Genomic DNA, 22,958 nt, shown 5'->3' with positions numbered 1-22,958 from the left:
GTTTAGCTAGTCCTCTTTGTTTTCAGTTCTTAAAATAAAAATAGCTGCTATTAATATTTTTATGCATATAGGTTCTTTTTTTCTTTCTTTGACACCTTTTGAGTATAGGTCTATCAATAGTTCTACTAGCTCTAAGGGTATGCCCAGTTTAGTGAATTTTGGGGCATAGTTCTGTTTCAACAATTCGGCTAGCAGCTGCTGTGGGGGTGAAAAACCAACATGAGCCCAACAACAAGAACGCTGTAAGCCCAGGCTCTTTTGATCTGCTTTACTAAGGAAAGCAAAGTTAAGGGGTTAACAATCTTACTTTAATCCAGCATACAAATATCATTCACTTAGCTCAGGGGAAAAAGCCAGCACCCTGAACTTCAGAGCAAATACAAACAAATTACAAACTTCAACAGACAGACTTTGTCTGATTCAAATCTCAATGCATAGTTACCAGGGTTTAACAAAGCCCAAACTTCAGGATTTACAAGCTGGAGGGCTCTTAACTGCAGCTGCCCAGAGTCTCCACATCAACACACCACAAAGAGTGAGAGCCCTAAGCAAATAACTCTGTTCTCTCCTTTTATGTACTCTTTAGTCATTATCAAACATCATCTGAGCAACCAGAACTTAGGCTCTTACTACTGGCTCTGGTCTTAGCAACTCCCCTTAGGACCCTGAGGGCTTCACACCCACATAGGCTTAGCACCTAATAGATAGGGGTTTGGGCCTGGGGCTTAGCACCTGATAAGATTCAATCATAGATACCCAACTTAATTGATATTACAAGTTCCAAATCATTTTTCAAAATATCTGAACCAATCCGCAGTTCTCCCAATAGTACATTAATATGTCTGTTTTCCCACTGCCCCTCAAACATTTGCCATTTTCCTATGTAGGGGAACCTCAGAGTTGTTTTAGTTTTCATTTCTCTAATTAGCAATTTGGGGAATTTTAAAATTTGGCTATTAATTGCTTTTCTTCTATTGATAAGTACTTTTTCATTTCCTTTCATTATTTATCTATCGGGGAATGACCCATATTTTTTTTTTGTAAACCAGCATTGTTTATCTAGTATTTTATTTTTCCCCAATTAGATGTAATTTTAAACATTTATTTCTAAAATTTTAAGTTCAAATTCTTTCCCTTCCTCCCTCCTCACACCCATTATTGAGAAGACAAGCAATTTGATATAGGTTATACATGTGTAGTCATGCAAAACATATTTCCATAACAGTCATGTTATAAAAGGAAACATAGATCAAAACAAACCAACCTAAGAAAAATAAAGTAAAAAAGGTATGCTTTGATCTGTATTCAGATGCCATGAGTTCTTTCTCTGGGAATGGATAGCATTTTTCATCCTAAGTCATTCAGTGTTGTCTTGGAACATTGTATTGAGAATAGCCAAGTCAGGGGTGGGGAACCTTTTCATATTGGAAGGCTGCATTAATATTAAGTTGTAATCAAATAAGGCTGCATTTAAGAAACTTCAATTAGATTTATTTAAAAATGAACATTATTTTGCAAAAAGCTAACTACTATGTACTTAATAATTTCAAAAAAGTTAAAACTATTTGTTAAAGTTAACTATCCTTTTAATGACTTTGTTGTATCTGCTTTGTATCTGCGTTTTGTTGGAAAACATTTAAATATTTGGTTGCAGCCTGGAGGTTTGCAGTTTCAGTTGATCCTCTAGATTGGTATCATTCATTTGTGACCTTAGTCTTAATTTGGGTTAAGTAGGAGAATGTAGATTCACAGCAATAAGTGGCTGAAAAGCAAGAAAGCATTTTTCAGGCATGTTGCTGAAGGCATGGGTATTCTGCATTTTCCCATATTTCAATTGGATCTTTCTTAGCACCAGACAATGACTTTAAAATGTCATAGAGCTCAATCAATTCCATCTATAGTTCCATCTATAGCCTTGGTGATGTCTGCTAGGTGAGGCTGAAATGCTAATTTGAATGTGATGTCATGATTCTCAAAGTCAGTGACCCTTTCATTGTATTCTCCAATTAATAGGTCTACAACAGCTGTGTATTCTTCAGATGATTCGCATATATCATCCTGCTCATCAGTGACCTTTGCTAACTGGGGAAAATGTTCATCTGAAATTTCCTTTTGAAGAAGAAGTATTTTGAAAAAAGATAGATAGAAAATGCTTGTTTTTTTTTTGCTACATATCATATATAGACTTAGTTTTAACTTGCAAAGAAATATTCAAGTCATTTTGATTTGACATGATATCACACAGAAATGCAGCATTCCCATAGAAATCTTCTTTCAGTAATTCACATTGCTGATTCTGTTCTTTATAAAATTTGACTATCTATTCCAATCATAAAAATAAATAAAGAAATTATGGAGTTGAAAAAAAAAGAAATTAAGGAGTTGAATAGAATCTTACAAAAGTTTGGTATGATAGACCTCTTGAAAAAATTGAATGGCAGTAGTTAAATTACATTTAACAAAGGACCATGGAAGTGAAGATTAAAAATCAATTGGAAAGAATAATCTAATACTAAAGAATGAGTGGGTCAAAGGACAAATCCTAGAAACAATGAATAATTTCACTGAAGAGAATGACAATAAGACAACATGCCTAAATTCATGGGATGAAGCCAAAGCAGTACTTAGAGGAAAATTTATATCTCTAAACATATACATTCCTATTAAAAACACTAGAAAGCATAAGAATCAATGGAGCCTCTCTTAAAATGATAAGTTATATCTATCTAAAACCAAGAATTCTCATTTGTAATGGGGATAAGTTTAAAACCTTTCGATTAAGATTAGGGGTGAGGCAAGGACATCCAGTATCACCACTATTATTCAATGTTTGGTATGATAGACCTCTTGAAAAAATTGGATGGCAGTAGTTAAATTACATTTAACAAAGGACCATGGAAGTGAAGATTAAAAATCAATTGGAAAGAATAATCTAATACTAAAGAATGAGTGGGTCAAAGGACAAATCCTAGAAACAATGAATAATTTCACTAAAGAGAATGACAATAAGACAACATGCCTAAATTCATGGGATGAAGCCAAAGCAGTACTTAGAGGAAAATTTATATCTCTAAACATATACATTCCTATTAAAAACACTAGAAAGCATAAGAATCAATGGAGCCTCTCTTAAAATGATAAGTTATATCTATCTAAAACCAGGAATTCTTATTTGTAATGGGGATAAATTTAAAATCTTTCGATTAAGATTAGGGGTGAGGCAAGAACATTCAGTATCACCACTATTATTCAATGTTATACTAATATATCTGTGTGTGTATATAAATATATATATTTATATATACACTACTGTAATGCTAACTATGACAATAGTTATACTATTATATGCAGTATGTACCTATGCTAAATGTAATAATATATATAGCATACATAGTATAATATACTTAGTAGTATATTATACTATATAGTATGTAGGACATCCAATATCACCACTATTATTCAATGCTATACTAATATATATACACTAATACAATGCTAACTATGACAATAATACAAGAAAAACAATTTGGAGGAATAAAAATAGGCAATGAAGAAACAAAACTATCTCTCTTTGCAGATGATATGATGGTATACTTAGAGAACAATAGAAAATCAACTAAAAACTAGTTGAAACAACAACTTTAGCAAAATTGATATAAAATAAACCCACATAAGTCATTAGTATTTCTATATATTACCAACAAAACCCAGCAGGAAGAGCCAGAAAGAGAAATTGTATTTAAAATAATGGTAGACAGTATAAAATACTTGGGAGTCTACCTGACAAGATAAACCCAGGAACTATATGAACACAATTACAAAACACTCTTCACATAAATAATGACACATCTAAATAATTAGAGAAACATTAATTGCTCATGGATTGGCTGAGCCAAAATAATAAAAATGACAAATCTGCCTTAATTTTTTTATTCAGTGCCATATGAATCAAAGTACCAAAGAATTATTTTATTGATCTCAAAAAGATAATAACAAAATTAGGAAATAACAATAATTAATATCATAAGGATAATCAATATCAATCAATGATAAATATCAAAGGAATCAATGAAAAAAATGTGAAGACAGTCTAGCAGTACCAGATTTCAAATTATATTGCCAAGTGGTGATCATGAAAACAATCTGGTACTGGCTAACAAATAGAATGGTGGATCAGTGGAACAGATTATATACATCTATATCTATATCTATATCTATATGTATATTCATCCATCCATGCATACATACATACACACATATAATATACACACATATACATAATACATAGTAGTAAATAACCATAATAATCTAGTATTTGATCAACCCAGAGATCTTGGGGGAAGAACTTGCAATTTGACAGAAATTGCTGGGAAAACTGGAAAGCTGTTTTGCAGAAACTACACATAGATCAACATCTCCTATCATATACCAAAATAAGACCAAAATAGGTAAGTGATTTAGACATAAATGGTGATATCATAAGTAACTTAGGGGAGCATGGAAAAAATGTGCCTACTAGATTACTACCTCACACCTATCAGATTGGTTAATATGACAGAAAAGAAAAATGACGAATGCTGGAGGCAGTATAGAAAAATGCATTGTTGGTGGATTATTGAACTGGTCCTACCATTCTGAATAAAAATTTGCAGTTTTACCCAAAGGATTGTAAAACTGTGCATATCCATTGACCCAGCAAGGCCATTACTAGGTCTGTTTCACAAAGAGATCAAAGAGAAGGGAAAAGGACCTATTTGCACAAATATATTTATAGCAACTCTTTCTGTGGTCACAAAAAATTAGAAACTGAGGGGAATTGAAATTAGAAAATGAGGCATATTATGTTTTATCAAATGCTTTTTTCTGCATTGATTGATACAATTATGTGATTTTTGTCTTTAGTATTACCTCTTGTATTTGGTTTTTTTTTTCAGTATTGACATGGAAAACCCTAAAGTCCTGAAATAAATCCATCCTGATCATAGTGTACAGTCTTTTTAATATGTTGCTATACCTTCTTTGCTGATATTTTGTTCAATATTTTTATATCACTATTCATTAAGGAAATTGGCCTGTATTTTCTTTATCTGCTTTATATCTTCCTGGTTTTGATATCAACACTATGTTTGTATTACAGAAGAATTTTGGTTGGATCTCTTTTTTTTTTCCAAATAATTTCTGTAACATTGGAATTAATTGCATCTTGAATATTTGATAGAATTCATGTATGCATCCATCTGGCCTGGATTTTTCAGTTGGAAGTTCATCTCTAGTTAGATTGCTTTCTTTTTCTTACATTTGTTTATTTAAATGATCAGTTTCTTGTTTATTAATCTACATACTTTATATTTTCTAAAAATTTCTCATTTTTATTTCTTTTACTACTTTTTTGGCATGTGGCTTGACAAAACATTTTCTAATAAGCTCCTTTCTCCTTCATCTATTGTGACATCTTTTTCATTTTTAATACTAGCCATTTTAATCCTTTTTTAAATTCAGATTAGTTATTGGTTAATCTTTTATTAGTTCTTTTAATAAAAAACAACTCTTAATTCTATTTATCAGTTCAATGTTTTAATTTCAATTTTGTTCATCTCTTTTGTCTTTCAAAATTTGTATTTTTATGGTACGTGAGGTTTTTTGAATAATTGCTTTCTCATTTTTTTTAGTTTCATATGAAATTCATTGAGCTATTCTTCCTTCCTTCCTCTTTCTTTCTTTCTTTCTTTCTTTCTTTCTTTCTTTCTTTCTTTCTTTCTTTCTTTCTTTCTTTCTTTCTTTCTTTCTTTCTTTCTTTCTTTCTTTCTTCCTTCCTTCCTTCCTTCCTTCCTTCCTTCCTTCCTTCCTTCCTTCCTTCCTTCCTTCCTTTCTTTTTTTGCAGTCAGAGTTATGTGACTTGTCCAGGATCACACAACTAGGAAGTGTCTGAGGCCACATTTGAACTCAGTTCCTTCTCACTCCAGAGCTAGTGCTCTATTCTTTCTTTTGTTGATGAAACTACTTTAGAAATATAAAATTTCCCTTAAGGATGACTGGCTGTCTCTTAAAAGTTTATTGCTTCAATGTTGTAATTTTCTTTGAAAAGATTATTTTTAGTTTCTATGGTTTGTACTTTTACTTACCAGTTCTTTAGGATTTAGTTATTTCATTTAGTTATTTAATTTCTATCTGCATTTCAATCCTTTTTTCCAAGGTCCTTTATTGATTTATAATTTTTATTGCAACATGGTCAGCAAGGATATGTTTAACATTTCTCCTTTTCTACATTTATATGAGGTTTTTTTTTTGCCTGATTACAAATTTTGTAAAGGTGTCATAAACAACTGATAGCTTTGTATATTCCTTTCTATTTCCATTCCATAATCACCAACAATTTATCTTATCTCCCTTAATTCAAATTCTGTTCAACTTCTACCCAGGAATGCTCAATCTGGATTCAGATCCCAACTCTGTTAATTACTGTTTGTGTGATCTTTCCCTAACCTCTTCAGTTCTGTTATTCTCACTTTCTTTGTCTCTAAAATGGAGTCTACTTCTTAGTTCTCTTTTAGCTCTAAATCTGTATTTTTGTATCTATGCTGCTTAATGATACATTAAGGGACTTTCTTAACCATGACCTTTTGTTTTTTTTAGAACCAAATGGTAAAAGAATTGGAGGCCCGTGTCCAGCAGCTCACTGGAGAGGCTGAAAACAGCAATATACAGTGGCAAAAATTAAGTCAGGAAAAAACTGAATTGGAAAAATCCTACCAGATGACATGCTGTGAACTACAAGAAGTGAAGGCAAGGTATTAGCTAAAGTCCAAGATGTATGTGATTTAGCTGTAAAATAATGATACTAACCATTGAAGACATTTGCTTCAATCTGTCTGAACACAATATATAAATATAGTCATACCTTTGTACATTGCTATATGTATCATTTGTAATCCAAGAGGTACTATTTAGTTGGTTTTAAAAATTTCAACAATAGCAATAGTTTTTTTTTTTTAAATAATGGGAGTCCATTTCCGACTTACTGTTTTTATTGCTTTTAGGAACAACTCACTTCATAAAGAAAAAGATGATATTGCACAAAATTATGAACAAAGTATAAAACTCTTACAAGCCAGGTGTGATTCAGATATCCAGCTTATGAAAGAAGAATATGCTGTGTCTTCTGCTAAGGTATTGTATGCTTATAGAGACAACTTCATAGAAATAAGGAACACTCATTATTTATATTATAACATTCAACAAAATTACCCAGCATTCTTAGTGAGAAGTTGTAAAATCACAGGATAATGAGAATTTTCTTTTGAGATTAGTTGTTTTTTAAATTCATTTTTTGAAATAACTAAAATTGGAAAAAAGACCACTTTGTTAGTATATTAAATTCATTGTTAGCACAAGTTAATATTTCTTGGGTCAGCTGCTCCTATTGTATATAGCATAGCAGTATCATAGAGTGGGTATTGGGCCTTGAAATCAAGAGATCTTGGTTTGAATCTGAGCTCTGCTGAATGCTGAGTCTGGGCTTTAATTTCCTTATTTGTTAATTGAAGGGATTTGATTAGATAACCTTTAAGATTTTTTCTATTTTTGACACCCTGGAATTCTGTTATTTTGTGACTTCTTCTTGTGAACACGTTGGATATTTTTTCCTAGTAATTTAAAGAATGAATATAATCTCTAACTTTTCCACTTTGAATATTGATAGAATCTGGCTTGTTAAATGGCTATATTGTATTAGACTTGTATTTAATTCTGTTCACATCAATGAATATTTGTTAGTGCTCTATTGTGTTAGATCATCTTCTGTGGGGGATGATTGGAATACATAGATGAATACAACAGAATTTCTTCTCTCAGGGAGCTAATAGTTTAGAGAATATAGAAAACAAAACTAGAATTCTGCAGAGTGACTTGGAATTACTAAAACTATTGGTTTTCACAATCAACCTTGTGACCAAAATAGTCATTGTAACTTTTTTTATGTGGACCTGTGAGTTTATGTTTGGAACTCCCTGTGTGGAAACGTCTTCCACAAATTCAAATCAGAGACTTGTCTATAATTCTGTACAGTTTTAGCAGTCATCTGGTCACTGAGAGGTAAGGAACTTGTGCAGGTTTACATGACTACTATTTGTCAGAGGCAGGATTTGAACCTATGTCTTCCTGACTCCAAGGTAAGCACTCTGTCCACGATCCCATGCTGCCTGTCCTCCAACTTACATATTGGTTCCAGAATGACTTAACTTTCATTTGATTTATTGTCACTTAGTGCACAAAGAAATTCATATTAACATTTTTAGCATTATGAAATAATTTTTTTTAATTAAGACTTTTTGATGTTTGATTCCAAAGTCAACATTTTGAAAACATTTTTGGTAAGCCTGTGGCCATTTTTCTAATTATTTTATTCTCATAGTTTTAAGTCATGTATAAAACTTGATTTATACTTTAAAGAATGAATCGTTGGATTTACCATGGCAAATTATATTTCTTATGATAAAATGCTTCTATTATGGAAGTATTTTGCTTCTGAATGTAACTTTTGGTAATAACAGTCAGGTTACTTCTTCCAGCACTAAATGTTGGAGCTACGGCAAGGTCATCATTATAGTTTTTTTGTTGTTCATTCAATCTCTGTAGGCATCTGAACTGATTGCGAAGTTGGAAGATAATATATGTCAATTAAAACAACAGCTACAAAAATCAGAACATCAAAGACAGCAACAACTAAGGGTGAGCCTTGAATTTTTTCATTCAATAGAAAAATGACAAAACATCTTTTTCCTGTATGCAGATGTACATAAATCCATTTTTTGGACTTCTTGCAGTTGCTAGTAAAGGCAGTTGCTAAAGTAAAGAATTTGCTCTTACTGTTCTTTTCACTAAATATATAAAACATTTTCTTCTTTCTGTTCAATACACATAAAGTAGATATTACAATGTGGAGTTAAATTTAAAGTAATTTCATTTTGAAGTATTGGCTGTCGTTTTTAATGAAGCTGTAGTTTAAGACTATGTATGGATGGTTGTTTTTAGTCTTTTCACATAACATGCTTATCATGCTCACCTTCAATAATATTTATTTTTCACTATTTGCTCCTTTCTTAACTTCAAGTAGAAATCAAGAAAAAAGATGAAGAGTCTTTAAAATGCTTAGCTCTATAATGATTAAGATAGGTCATTTTAAATAGTAGACTAGACTTATGGGGAAGAAATTGACTATCTTACTATTATTTATTTGATTTAGAGAAAATCAGCCCTTCACTGAGAGGCTTCTTGACATAGTTAGTAAAAGAACTGGCCCCACAGTGAGGAATAGCTGAGTTCAAGTCCTGCTTCTGACTCTCTGACCATGGGCAGGTCACTTAATCTGTCAAGGCTCTGTGACCATGGGCAATTCTCTGAAACAATAAATTGCAGAGAAGGAGATAATTTGCATTGGTAGAAGTTGCTTGCTGAGAGTTTCCAATACCTGAAGACTTTAGAATCAGAGCAAAACCTCAGATATGTACAGCTGAAATGAAAGGCTTTGAGTATGGGCCATTGATGTAGTATATGTTGTTCAAGGCCCAGCCTAGCTAAATTTGAAGAATCTCCATATGCACCTGGTTACTATTTTTTCAGCATAGCAACCCTTGAAGACTGTATTGTGGGAGCATGATCAGAATTGTTAGAGGAAGCTCTTATATTGAAGATTTAACAAATCTTTGAAAAGTTGAAGAAGGTTTAATACTTTGAGGCTACTAAGAACTTAATTGCTTGCTTAAACCAACTTAACTTTTTACTTGTTATTTGAAAATTGAATTGAAAGAACTATTTTCATGAAAATGCAAAATTGTTAAAGCATTTTTAAAGTGCTTACTGTCAGGTACTGTGTTAAGTGATAGGGATGCAAACAAGCAGTCTAGATAGTCCCTGCCTTCCAAAACTTTTATTCTAGGGGTGCAAGATAACATGCAAAGATAGATGGCACATGAAGGTGGAGAGGGCAATAGAAGAACTGTTACACAGTGACATGATTTAGAGATGACCCAGAAGAGGGGAAGAGGCCTCTATTTGGCCAAAAGTAAGGGTTAAACTTACCTCTCAGAGCCCAATGTCATACCAGGGCTGGACTCCAAGTTTCCAGTGAGTAGGAGATAGGGAAAATGTTCAGAGATCAGGTGGCATGGTTTGGAGGTAGAAAAAATAGTTTTATTTAGGGTAGGTAGATTTGTCCCATTAAATTATTTTTATTGACACCTAAGGAATAGTTTTAGATATCATAAAAGCAAACTTTTTTCTTTTACAGGAGCAAGAGAATAAATTCCAGCAGGAGAAATTTCAATTAGATCTCAATTATGAAAAAAAGGTAATTTTTTTTGAATGTGAAAGTATTAACTATTTAATATATCACACAACATATAAATTCAAAGAAGAACAAATGTTTATGGGGAGAAATCTATCTTAAACTATTTTTAGATCAGAGAGATTTCAAACTCATCCTCCTTCCCCCATTGACCCACAAAATTCTTGAGTGCAGCTTGACTAGATTAAAATATAATTGGGAAATATTTAACAAATAAAAATACAACCCAGAAAACGTTAATTTGTGCTTTTCTGAGTAAATATGCAGTCCACAGGGATCCATTTCTATTTGAGTTTGACACTACTGTTCTAGATAATAGGGAGAAGAGAAGGGAACAAGCATTTATTAAGCACCTGCTGTGGGCCAGGCAGGGTGCTAAGCACTTTACAGATATTATGTTCTTTGATCCTCTCAACAACCATGGGAAGTAGGTACTCTTCTTATCCCTATTTTATATTTGAGGTCTGTGGAAACTGCCCAAGGTCAAACAGCTAATAAGTGTCTGAACCCACATTTGAATGTAAGTCTTCTTGACTCTAGGCCCAGGGCTCTGTCTATAGATGATAAAGAACCATTTGTCTCTAATAATTAGTGTCCACAAGGTGTTGTAGTTAGGTTACACTCCAGTAACAAAGATCTGCGTTCAAATCCTGTATTAGGCATATAATTATTAGCTGTGTGAACCTGGTTAAGTTACTTAAACTCTGAGTTTCCTTATCTAAAAAGTGAGGATACCCTCCAGAGCTCGTTGTCATTGTAAATCACTTTGTAAAACTAGAAGTCCTATATAAATGTTAGATATTGTTATTGTTATCAATATTATTGTTCCTACTTTTCTGTGTTTAAAAAGCATTTTGAGATTGGTTTCTAACCTAGCACTTCAATAGATTTTAGTCCTGCATTTCCTGAGGATGTTTAAACAAGAGAATTGTATCCAACTGTATTTAATCAAGTAAGGATTAGTTTATGAATCTATGTAATAAGAGTTAAAATTCCAGGTTATAATAATGCCAGTTTCTAAAAAATTCAACCCTTAAAGGAATATTATCATTTATATTGAGGTAAATGTGTAGTAGAAGCTTTAGTATTTGTCAAAAAGCTACATGATAAAAAAGAATTTCCCAGCAAACTGATACGTAAAGTATTTACAAATTATACAGTGTTTGTAAGTGTCTGTTGTTATTATTCTCTAAAAATTGATTTATTATTTTTATTTTAATTTTTAATTACATATTCCATTTCTTTCTTTCTCCTGTACCTCCCCCTTGCACTGAGATTGCAAAAAATATGATAGCAATTATACCTGTGAAATCATGAAAACATATTTCCATATTAACTATGCCACATAATAAAGGAAGAAAAATAAAGTAGGGAAAATATATTTCAGTTTTCTCTTAGAGTTCATCAGTTCTTCTTCTGAGGATAGATAGCATTTTCCATCATTTTCCATTTCCATTTGGAATTTTCTTGGATCATTGTATTGAAGAGAGTAGCTAAGTCTTTCACAATCGATCACCATAAAGTAATGCTGTTACTGTGCATAATGATCTCCTTCACTTTGCATAAGTTCATATAAGTCCTGCCATGTTTTTCTGAAACCATCCCCCTCATCATATCATATCACAATTACATGCCACAACTTGTTCAGCCCTTCCTCAATTAATGAGTATCTCCTCATTTTTTAATTTTTTCCCACCATAGAAAGAGTAGTTAGAAATATTTTTCTACATATAAGTCCTTTCCCTTTGATCTCTTTGGGGTACAGACCTAGTTCTATTGTGAAGGGGTGAAGGGATATGTGCAGTTTTGTAGCCATTTATACTTAGCTCCAAATTGTTCTCTGGAATGGTTAGACCAGTTCATGCCTCCACCAGGATTTCATTAGTCTACCTATTTTCCCCTCATCCCTTCCAGTATTTGTCATTTCTGATAGGTTTGAGCTGTTACCTCAGAGTTGTATTAATTTGCATTTCTCCAATTAATAATGATTTAGAGCATTGTTTCATGATTATAAATAGCTTTGATTCCTTCTTCTCAAAATTGTCTGTTCATATCCCTTGACAATTTAAAAATTGAGGAATGGCTCTTATTTTTGTAAGTTTGACTCAGTTCCCTATATATTTAAGAAAAGAAGCCTCTATCAAAGAAACTTTCTGTAAAATTCTTAGATATTACTTTATTGTCTATTATACCTTTTTGTCAAATGTAATTTCCCTCTTATCTCTTTTAATTAGGTCAATTTTTGCTTTTGCTTTGTCTGGGATCATGATTGCTACCCCTGCCTTTTTTATTTCAGCTGAAGCATAATAGATTCTGTTCTTTCTCCTTATTGTAGCTGTGTGTGTGTTTCTATTTCAAGTGTGTCTCTTGTAAACAAAATATTGTTGGAATATTGTTTTTAATGCATTCTGCTATTTGCTTCTATTTTGTGGGTGACCTCATCCCATTCACATTCACAGTTATGACTACTCCATCCTCTTTCCCTCCATCCTATTTTCTTCTCCTTCTCCTTCTCCTTCTCCTCCTCCTCCTCCTCCTCCTCCTCCTCCTCCTCCTTCTTCTTCTTCTCCCAAATTCAAACTCAAAATAAAATTAGTTCTAGTCCTAAGTGCCTTTTGCCTAAAATAGTAAGTTTGACCAATCACTGCTTAGAGACAGAGTTGCAATAAGCAATGAAGATTTATGAGGACTCACATGCATAAGGGTTTTCATTTAATATCTTTCCTTCTCAAATTTAAAGTTGTCCTGGTGAAAAAGCCAATTGTTAGAATCCTTTCTATCTATAATACATAAACTTGCGGCTTCTTAGCAAGCTAAGTTCGTAGTTAAGGACCTACATAAATCAAACAGGTTCTCTCTCTGGAGCTGATGACCTTGCCCATGCAGATAGTTTCCAGGGGCCTTGGCAATTTTGCAAAATAAGGAGCAGTAACATGGATTTCAGGAAGGGGTTAATAGAAAAACCTTGGGCCTGTCTGCTATCTTTTGCCTTTTCTCTTAGCACACTTATTCAAGGTCGAGGCTTTCTAAAAATCATGCAAAGGATTTTACAAAACTTTTCTTCATATTCATATGTGTATTAACATTTTGAGAAAGGTTTCCTATGCTACACCAGATTATTTGTGGTTAACAGAATCTGCTAAAGAATATTTTGCTGCTCTGTCATTTATTGCAGCCCTGGCTCAGTCCGAGACAGGTGAAAAGATCTTAATGGTTTTACTTTTAACTTGAGTAAATTTGACTTCTGTGTTCACTCCTTAAAAACTTTTTTAGAAGTGAGAACTTTGAATTTGCCAGTCAAAGGTGAGTGGGACTCTGGAAAAAAAAAAGAATCCAGTGACGCCTTGTCCCTTCTCCTTGTACTGGGAGACTCAGAGTGTCTCTTTATTTAAAATTCATGCATTTTCCGAATTTGCCTTAGTCCCAAATGGTATAAGAAATTGACTTTATCTTAAGCATCAAATCAGGAGTTACACATTTACTATAAATTTCAGGGAAAAGTTCTTGCTTTCTTTCTTATCTCTCATCACATCCAAATCAGCCAAATTTGGACTGAAGAGGGAAAGAAAGAGCATTATTTCTAGCAATTTTAAACCGTATAAACAAGAAGACATTTTTGTCTCTCTTTCTCTCTCCCCCGCCCTCCTGCTCTTCTGCAGAGACTCTGGAGCCAGGGAGGGAGAGAAAGAGATAGTGGACACTACAGGGTGTCAGGTTACACACTCACACAGAAACGCAGACACAGGACACAGACACAGACAAAAAATGGGATTTTTTGAATCCTATATACAAAATGCTTGGCCCTCTGATGTAACAGAAGCCAGCTACCATGCTTGAATGGATTTATATTGAGGAGTTGGGGGAGGGGCTGAAGGAAACTTCATTCTTTCCTCCAGATCATATTCTAAATTGCTTTTTTCTGGTATGTTGTCCTTGGAGTCTAACCCTGTTGTGGTGTGGTTCCCCTAACTCCCCCTTTTTGTTTTTGCCGGTATGTTTTGAGAGGTTTTTGCATGCGGATCAAGGGGGTGGTTTGTACCTGTCTCCACGCCAGGCTCTTCCTACCTCCCCTGTTTCCATAACCTGGGATGCAGCTTCCCCTGTTTGAGCGGACAGAGAGAACTGCTGCACTGTCCTTTTGCTTGCCCCCTCATCCTCCTCCACGGTGAAAGGGGGGCGCTGCTCTATCCAAGAAAAGACTGCCTTAAGAATGTTTATGAAATCCCTAATTTTTCTAATGTGAATTATGCATCATTGTTTCTTGCTAAGCTTATAAATTATTCTACAGAATGTCTCTAAGTCCTGACATTCTGTGAAGGATGCAGATAGCCCCATTGGTAAGGCCTCGGCTCTTACCTCATCCGAAAGTCTTACGGTGTCCTTGCCCTGCTTTCAGGGTGCAAACTGGAGACTCGTCCTTTCCTCCCCGGCTAGCTGAGTGAAGTGTATTCTCTGTGAGTGACTTCTCCACGGCCGCCGAGGAGACCTTCCCTCAGTGAGGTCGAGGGGTCTCACGGAACGTGGGGCCCTTATCCCTGGCGCGTTTTTTCCCCTGAGCCCCACGTGGCGCCAGATGTTAGGGTCTTGACCAGCAAGTTGCTGTATCTCAGTACGCAATGATGAGGCGGGAGCAACGATGGTTGCAACTCCCTACACCTTTTCACTTCTCCCATTGCATTCCTCTTTCTCATTCCTTAATTTAATTTTTTAGATAATCATCCCAACATATTCAACTCACACCTTTTCCCTTTGTCTATATATATTCCTTCTAACTGCCTTAATAAGGATAAAGTTCTTATGAGTTACAAGTATCATCTGCCCATGTAGGAATATAAATAGTTTAACTTTATTAGATCCCTTATGATATCTCTTTCCTGTTTGCCTTTCTATGCTTCTCTTGAGTCTTGTTTTTGAAAGTCAGATTTTCTATTCAGCTCTGGTCTTTTCATCAGAAATGCTTAAAAGTCCTCTGTTTCACTCAGTGTCCATTTTTTCCCCTTGAAGGATTATACTCAGTTTTTCTGGGTAGGTAATTCTTGGTTGTAATCCTAGTTCTTTAGCCCTCCAGCATATCATATTCCAAGCCATCAAATTCTTTAATGTAGAAGCTGCTAAATCTTGTTTTATTCTGATTTTGGTTCCAGGATATTTGAATTGTTTCTTTCTGGCTGCTTACAATATTTTCTCCTCTACCTGGGAACTCTGAAATGTGGCTATAATATTCCTGGGAGTTTGTACTTAGGGATCTCTTTTAGGAGGTGATAAGTGGATTCTTTAAACTTCTATTATACCCCCAGTTTCTAGAATATCAGGGCAGTTTTCCTTGATAATTTCTTGAAATATGATAACTAAATTTTTTTTTAAATAATGGCTTTTAGGTAGTACAGTCATTCTTAAATGATCTCTCCTTGATCTGTTTTCTAGATCAGTTGTTTTTCCAGTGAGATACTTCACATTTTCTTTTTTCTTTTTTCCCATTCTTTTGACTTTGTTTTATTGTTTCTTGATTTCTCTTGGAGTCATTAGTTTCCGTTTGCCCAATTCTAATTTTTAAGGAATTATTTTCTTCATTAATCTTGTGTACCTCTTTTTCCATTTGTTCAATTCTGTTTTTTAAGGAAGTCTTCTCTTCAGTGGATTTTTGTGTCTTTTTCCTTATTTGGTCTATTCTGTTTTTAAGGTCATATTTTCTTCAGTCTTTTTTTTGTGTGTGATCCTGTAATTCTGTACAGTTTTAGCAGGTTTTGTGTGTGTGTATGTGTGTGTATGTGCGCATGTGTGTGCCTCCTTTACTAAGCTGTTGAATCTTTTGTTATGATTTTCTTGTATATTTTTCCCACCACTGTTACCTGATTTCTAAAATCCTTTCAGAGCTCTTCCAGAAAATCTTTTTGTGATTAGTTAAAAAAATTTGAGGGGCTTTTGGATGTAGTAGTTTTGACTTTGTTGTCATCTTGAGGTTTTGTTTTGATTTTCCCCTTCACCATAGTAACTTTCAATGGTCAGGATCTTTTTTTTTTTGTTTGCTCATTTTTGCCAGTCTTTTCCTTGGCTTGTAACTCTATGTTAGGGAGGGACTATGCTTCCCAGGGTTTGGGGGGGGGGCAATGTGGCCTCTGGTGGTGCAGCCTGAACTGGATTGTGCTCCACTGTCACTCCAGCGGGACAGACTCCTGCCAACCTTCTAAGTTGTCTTGAATTGGAAAATGTTTTCACCATGTTGTTTTGTTGGTTCTGTCACTCTAAAATCCTTTTTGAGGTATTATTTAAAGTTATTTGGTAGAAGATATGTCAGAACTCAGGTGAGTCCCTTTTCTTTGCCATCTTGGTTTTACGCCCCGCTCCTGGGAATTTCAAGGCTGTGACTTTTTTTAAGTAAACATTCTCCAATCTCATTCTTAGTTATGTACTTTGTCTCATACCTTAAAACCCTGATCTGGTGGGTTGCAGCACATTTTGCAGGAAAACTAATCCATATCCTGTCAGTTCCTACAGTCTTCCTATCTGTACCTATCTCCCTTTAGCAGTACCCCTTTTATTTGTTCTTTCAACACCTCCAGCAACTGCTTCTCTTCTTTCATAGGTTTTTAAAAGCAAGAGTGAGGTCTTGGAGAATCCTCTATGTCTGAAGAGGCCCAGAATTTCATTTGGGCCTTTTTAATGTTCTCAAATGATCAGGAAGCCACAACAACATGACCTAAAACCATCACTGTTATGTCAAAGTTGAGCTTTAGACCCTTGGGCCAATCAAGTGTGGGAAAGCTTTCTTTTGTTTTAGGAAAGAATTAACCTAACTTACTTGGCAGGGCCCAGAACCCTGGTAGATAGTTATCCTATCACAAAGAGAGTGTTAGTAAGTAAATGCTAATCTACTGCCACTACTATAAAATAATTTGAACTTAAGGTGGCTTTTGTAGCATTGTCTTCATACATATTATGTGTCATATTGAAAATTCTTGCCCTCAGATGACATATGGAGGTTCAAATAATGTATTTTGTATGTAAAGTATTTTGTAATTTTGTAATTATTATATCAATATCAGTTTCTTTTAATAGAATGTTTTTTCAGATACTTTTATTCCATTGTCTTTCACCCTCTTTCTTAAAAATAAGCTCTGCTTGTCATATAAAGATGAATTAAGTTCTTAAATTTAACTTAAAATAAGTCATTATTTTCTCATCTTTCTAGTTTGACGCTTCACTTATTGAGGTCACTTATCTGAAAATCCCAGCTTTTTTTCTTTTTTTTTGGATACTGTGTCTCCCCATCTTGCTCAGGCTGGAATTTAAATGAAATGGCCATTCACAGCTCCAATCCTGTGTGGAAGCTTTAAAGTTGCCCCAGTTTTTCAGTCTGCCCTTATTTGACCCTCCTGCAGCAGCCTGATTGTCTTCTGATTCTGAGGGCTCACTGTATTTGTGATAGTCTTGGTGTAGATACCCTGTTGATTTTAGCTCTTTTACAGCTTAGAACTTCAAAACTCAGTATTCCACCAACCTTGGTCTTTCCAGCAGCAGGTACTACAGACATGTGCCAAATTGCTGGGCTTCATCTCAGCTATTGTCAACATAGCCAAGAAGACAAAAGTAAACAAGGCCTATGAGAAGCCAGAAATAGATGTCATGGGGTCTATGTCTGAAATAGGTAGTTTACTCATAGGAGAACTTCTCAGGATTTCACTCAGGGCATGTTTGCTTGTACAGTAGAAATTATCTTAACATGTTTGGTTGTGTTTTCTTGCCCACAGCATATTAAATGTTGCAATTTGGGGGTAAGGGGAAGTTATCAGTAGAGGTAGATATAGTGATAGCACACACACACACACACACAGTTCACAGCATAGGAAAAAATGGAAAAACTTTAAGTCATATTGGAGAATTAAAACAAAGAACCCCAGAGCCATATAGTGAAGTCAGACAACCCTATATCTTAGCATTTTCTAAAAACAGGGTATCCTTGTATTTTAACAATAATTTAATATTTTAACAATAATTAATATGGATGATGTTATAGTAACTACAAGTCATTAATCAATCAAGAGTATTTATTGAGTGCCTTCTGTTTGCCAGGCTCTGTGAAATATGCTGGGGATCCAAAGTAAAAAATTACATCATCAGTGCACTTGAGGCTTATATTTTATAAGGTGAAACACCATGCATATAATTGACTCTGAATATATACAAAATAAATACAAAGTAAACACAGTACTGTAATTTTGGAGTTTACTAGCTGCTGAGAGAGCCTAGAAGGTCCTCATGCAGGAGATAGTAATTTTTTGAGCTTTCAAGGAAGCCAGATGTAGGCGTATATGAAATGAGGAGGAAGTACATTCCAGGCATAGGGTAGAGTGAGTGCAAAAGAGTGGACATGAGAAATGGAATGTTGTTTGTGATGAAGAATAAAAAGGCCAGTTTGATTGTAAAATGGAATATATGAAGAACAATAATGTGAAATAATGTCAGAAAGGTAGGTTGGGGCCAGGTTGTGAATGACTTTAAAAGACAGAGGACTTATAATTGATCCTATAGGCAATAGGGAGCAATTAGAGCGTATTGTGAGTAGAGGAATGATTTGATCCAACCTGCCTAGGAGAATCACTTTAGCAGTTTTAAAGAGTAGATTGAAATTTGAAGAGCCCTGAGGATGGGAGACCAATTAGGTAGTTACTGCAGTAGTCCAGGCAAGAGGTAATGAAAGCCTAAACTATGGTGATGGCTATGTGAGAAGAGAGTAGGGGATGTAAATGAAATATGTTGTGGAAAATAGAAACCAGATTTGGCAACTATTTGAAGATATAGGGCAAAAGAGAGTGAGGATTTGAGGATAGTTGTGAGGTTGCAAATCTGTGTGACTCAGGCCAAGATGGTGGAGTAAAAGCAGGGACTTGCTTGAGTTCTCTCCCAAAACTCTCCAAACACCTGTAAAAAATGGCTCTGAACAAATTCTAGAGCTACAGAACCCACAAAATAACAGAGGAAAACAAGTCTCCAGCCCAAGACAGCCTGGATGGTCACTGGGAAGGGTCTATCGCACTGTGCTGGGAATGGAGTGCAACCCAGTGTGCGCCGCACCAGGACAGACCAGACTGGGAGTCAGGTGGAGCAAGCGTCAGGGTTGTGAATCACTGACCTTTGGCAGTTACCAGAATTCTCAACCCACAAACGCCAAAGACAAGGGAGCAGGTTAGTGGGAAAATTGCTGGATTGGGGTGAAAGTGGTCTAGCCCCAGCCCTGGGGATGGTGGAGGTGGCGCGTTGGCAGCAGCAGGAAGCTTCGGTGGCTGCTTCCACAGCTCCAGCAGTGGCTTCTTCCAGCTCCAGGCCTACCTGGTGGGAGGAATGAAGGGACAGATCAGAGTGGGAGTGCAGGGATTGCTTTGGTGGTGCAGAGGCAGTAGTTGGAGGGAGTATCTATCTGTCTGTCTATCTAGCTGTCTATCTGTCTGTGTCTATATCTATATCTACATACACATACATGCATATACATATACTATATACATATATATGTAAGGCACAGGACAACTTGAATATGAAGGGATGATATCTAAAAGTTAAAATTAACGAGTGAGAGAGGAATGTACTAGGAGAAGGAGAAAGGGAGAGGTAGAATGGGCTAAATTATCTCACATAAAAGAGGCAAGAAAAAGCTTTTACAGTGGAGGGGAAGAGGGGGCTGGTGAAAGGGAACAATGAGTGAACCTTACTCTCATCAGATTTGACTTAAGGAGGCAAAAACATACATACTCAATTGGGTATTGGAACAATGCTACTTGCTGCTATTGTGGCTATGTAAGACTAATAACACCAGCACAGAGGAGGGCTGCTTACCACATATTCTTTGATCTGCTTTTCTAAGGAAAGCAACTTTAAGGGGTAAACAATCTCACTTTAATTAAACATATGTATATTATTCACTTAGTTCAGGGGAAAAAGTCAGCACCTTGAACTTTAGAGAAAATACAAACAGAAGTTACAAGCAGAAATTATATGAACAGAGCAAAATAACACAAATCAGCAGACAGGCCTTTAGCTCTCTGTTCAAGACATCACTTACATAGTAACCAGAGTCCAACATCTAGGTTTTTCAAAGCTGGGGGACTCCAATGGCTACCCAGAGTCCTGTTTGGTCAAATCACACAACACTCTTCCAGTAAGTGAGCTCCCAAGAAAAATCTCTCCTCTTGCAGTTCTGAGAGTTCTAGTTTAAAGGTCATCCTCAGAGTGTATATACCTTTTTTCTGTGCCTGAAGGCTTCACACCTCTTGTGACCTAATTAACAAAAGGGTGTGGGCTTTCCTCAAAAAAAGGGGAAGACTCAATCAAAGGCATTTGATTACCTTAGTGCTGAGAGGCACTCAAAAACAAAAAACAGCAAAAAGTCCCATCCTGCTCTCCATTATAGGTATGAAAAATCTATCTTACCCTACAGGAAAGTAGGGGAGAAGGGGATAAGAGAGGGGGGGATGATAGAAGGGAGGGCAAATGGGAGGACGGGCTAATCAGAAGCAAACACTTTTGAGGAGGGACAGTGTCAAAGGAGAGAATAGAATAAATGGGGGGTGGGGTAGGGTGGAGGGAGATATAGTCTTTCACAACATGACTGTTATGGAAGTGTTTTGCATGACTACACATGTATAACCTGTATTGATTTGCTTGTCTTCTCAATGAGGGTATGCATGTAGGGAGGAAGGAGAGTGTGTGAAACTCAAAGTTTTAAAAACAAATATTAAAATTGTTTTTACATGCTACTGGGAATGGGGTATAAAATCTATCTTACCCTACAGGAGAATAAAAGGGAAGGGGATAAGAGAAGGGGAGTGATAGAAGGGAGGGCAGATTTGTGGAATGGGTAGTCAGAATGCATGTCGTCTTGGGGTAGGGGGAAGGAGAGGAATGGGGAGAAGATTTGGAACTCAAAATATTGTGGAAGTGAATGTTGAAAACTAAAAATAAATTAATTAGTAAAAAATCTGTGTGATTCAAAGGATCATGCTCTCAGTAGAAATAAGGAAGTTCTGCTTTTAACCTTGCAAATGTTTGCATTCAGAAACTTCTAGAATATTGGTATTCAAGAAAATGATTCAATCATGAGCTTTATTGTTATGCAGCATACCGAATAGGTAAACAAAGCATATACATACACTATATGGCAATATAAATAGAGGTTCATTCCCATGGATGCAAGAATTTCACCCAGAAGGAAGGGGAGGGAGGCCTGTCAGGGAGGAAGCACATTCAAAATTAGGGTTCAGGTGATAAAATTACATACCCTAAGAATGGACTTGGTTGAAAATAGGTAATTGGTGCAAGATGTTGGAGGGGGCATTACTAATTAGACTTAGATGTAGTAGAAAATTTCTCAGGATCCCTTATTGTTACCAGGCTTGGGGGAATCTCTGGTAGGAGGAGCTCCTTTATCAGGGCCCAGACTGATGGAGGATATATTGTTAACTATCTAAGGCAGTAAAAGGAGAATGGCTTAAAGTCCCTTCAATAGGTCAAGGGTTCATTCGGTCAAAAAGCAATAAGCATTTTCTGTCTAACACAGAATTAACAGTAGAATAGTGTAGACTGTCTGTTTTGCTTATATGCTTCTATGAGCATTAGGACTACTTAGTCTAAATGACTCCATATTGGAGTCCTATCATTATTAATATAGCATCAAACTATAACTATAACATCAAAGTATGTAAAGTCTACAATTAGCACAAGTTCAGAAGAAGGGTAAATTTGAGAGAAATGTGAGATCTATTTTGGATATGTTGAGTTTGAGATGATGTAAGGGCAAGCAAAGTGGGACTTTTTGTTGCCTTTTGTTTTGGAGTGCTTCTCAGCACTAAGGCAATCAAGTGCTGGCCCATACCATTTTTTTGCTAGTTAGGTTATGGGAGGTGTGAAACTCTCGAGAGGTGTGAAGCCCTGGAGAGGTGTGAAGCACTTGGGCCCTGAAAAAGGGTATATATACCCAGATGATAGCCATTGAACTCAGAATTGTGAAATTGAGAGTTGAGAACTTTCAGAACTCTGGGAGACGATGTTTTGCTTTGGGGCTCACTCATTGGAAGAGTGTTGGTGTGGAGACTCTGGGTAGCTGTTAAGGAGCGCCCCCCCCCCCCCCCCCCCGCCCCAGCTTTGAAAACCCAAATGTTCGTGCTTCTCTCTCTGGTAACTGTTGATGTATTGCTTGGACAGACAGCTATAAGCCTGTCTGCTGATTCATGTTTATTTGCTCTGTTTATATAATTTCTACTTGTAATTTCTGTTTGTATTCTCTCTGAAGTTCAGGGTGCTGGCTTTCCCTCCTGAACTAAGTGAATGTTGTATGTATGTTTAATTAAGGTAAGATTGTTAACCCCTTAAAGTTGCTTTCCTTAGAAAAGCAGATCAAAGGACCTGTGCTAGGACCCCTTCTCTGTGCTCTTGTTGTTGGTCTTTCACTCCCCACAGCAGCTGCTAGCAACATTTTTGTTACAGATGCCTATAAGACAATTACTTGAAAGTTGTTTGATTATGGCTCAAGAGAGGAACTAGGATTGGATATATTGATTTGTTATTCATCTGCATAGAAATGATAATTAAAACCATAGATGCTGATGAGGTAATCAAATGAGAGTTT

At 35.6% G+C, this 22,958-nt stretch overlaps 1 protein-coding gene across 2 annotated transcripts in view; it reads left to right on the top strand.

The window, feature by feature from the left end:
• Positions 1 to 22,958, top strand: part of CEP112 (centrosomal protein 112) — a 495,213-nt gene that overhangs the window by 132,138 nt on the left and 340,117 nt on the right. For both annotated transcript variants that reach the window (XM_036753261.1, XM_036753260.1), the window contains exons 13-16: positions 6,634 to 6,788; positions 7,038 to 7,167; positions 8,635 to 8,727; positions 10,286 to 10,345. In XM_036753261.1, the coding sequence (XP_036609156.1) occupies positions 6,634 to 6,788; positions 7,038 to 7,167; positions 8,635 to 8,727; positions 10,286 to 10,345 (438 nt within the window). The remainder of the gene's footprint in view (positions 1 to 6,633; positions 6,789 to 7,037; positions 7,168 to 8,634; positions 8,728 to 10,285; positions 10,346 to 22,958) is intronic.

Source organism: Trichosurus vulpecula, chromosome 4 (genome assembly GCF_011100635.1).
Source record: "Trichosurus vulpecula isolate mTriVul1 chromosome 4, mTriVul1.pri, whole genome shotgun sequence".
Classification (NCBI taxonomy): Eukaryota; Metazoa; Chordata; class Mammalia; order Diprotodontia; family Phalangeridae; genus Trichosurus; species Trichosurus vulpecula.
Note: the sequence above shows the minus strand (reverse complement) of the source record. Positions and strands in the feature narration are given on the sequence as shown.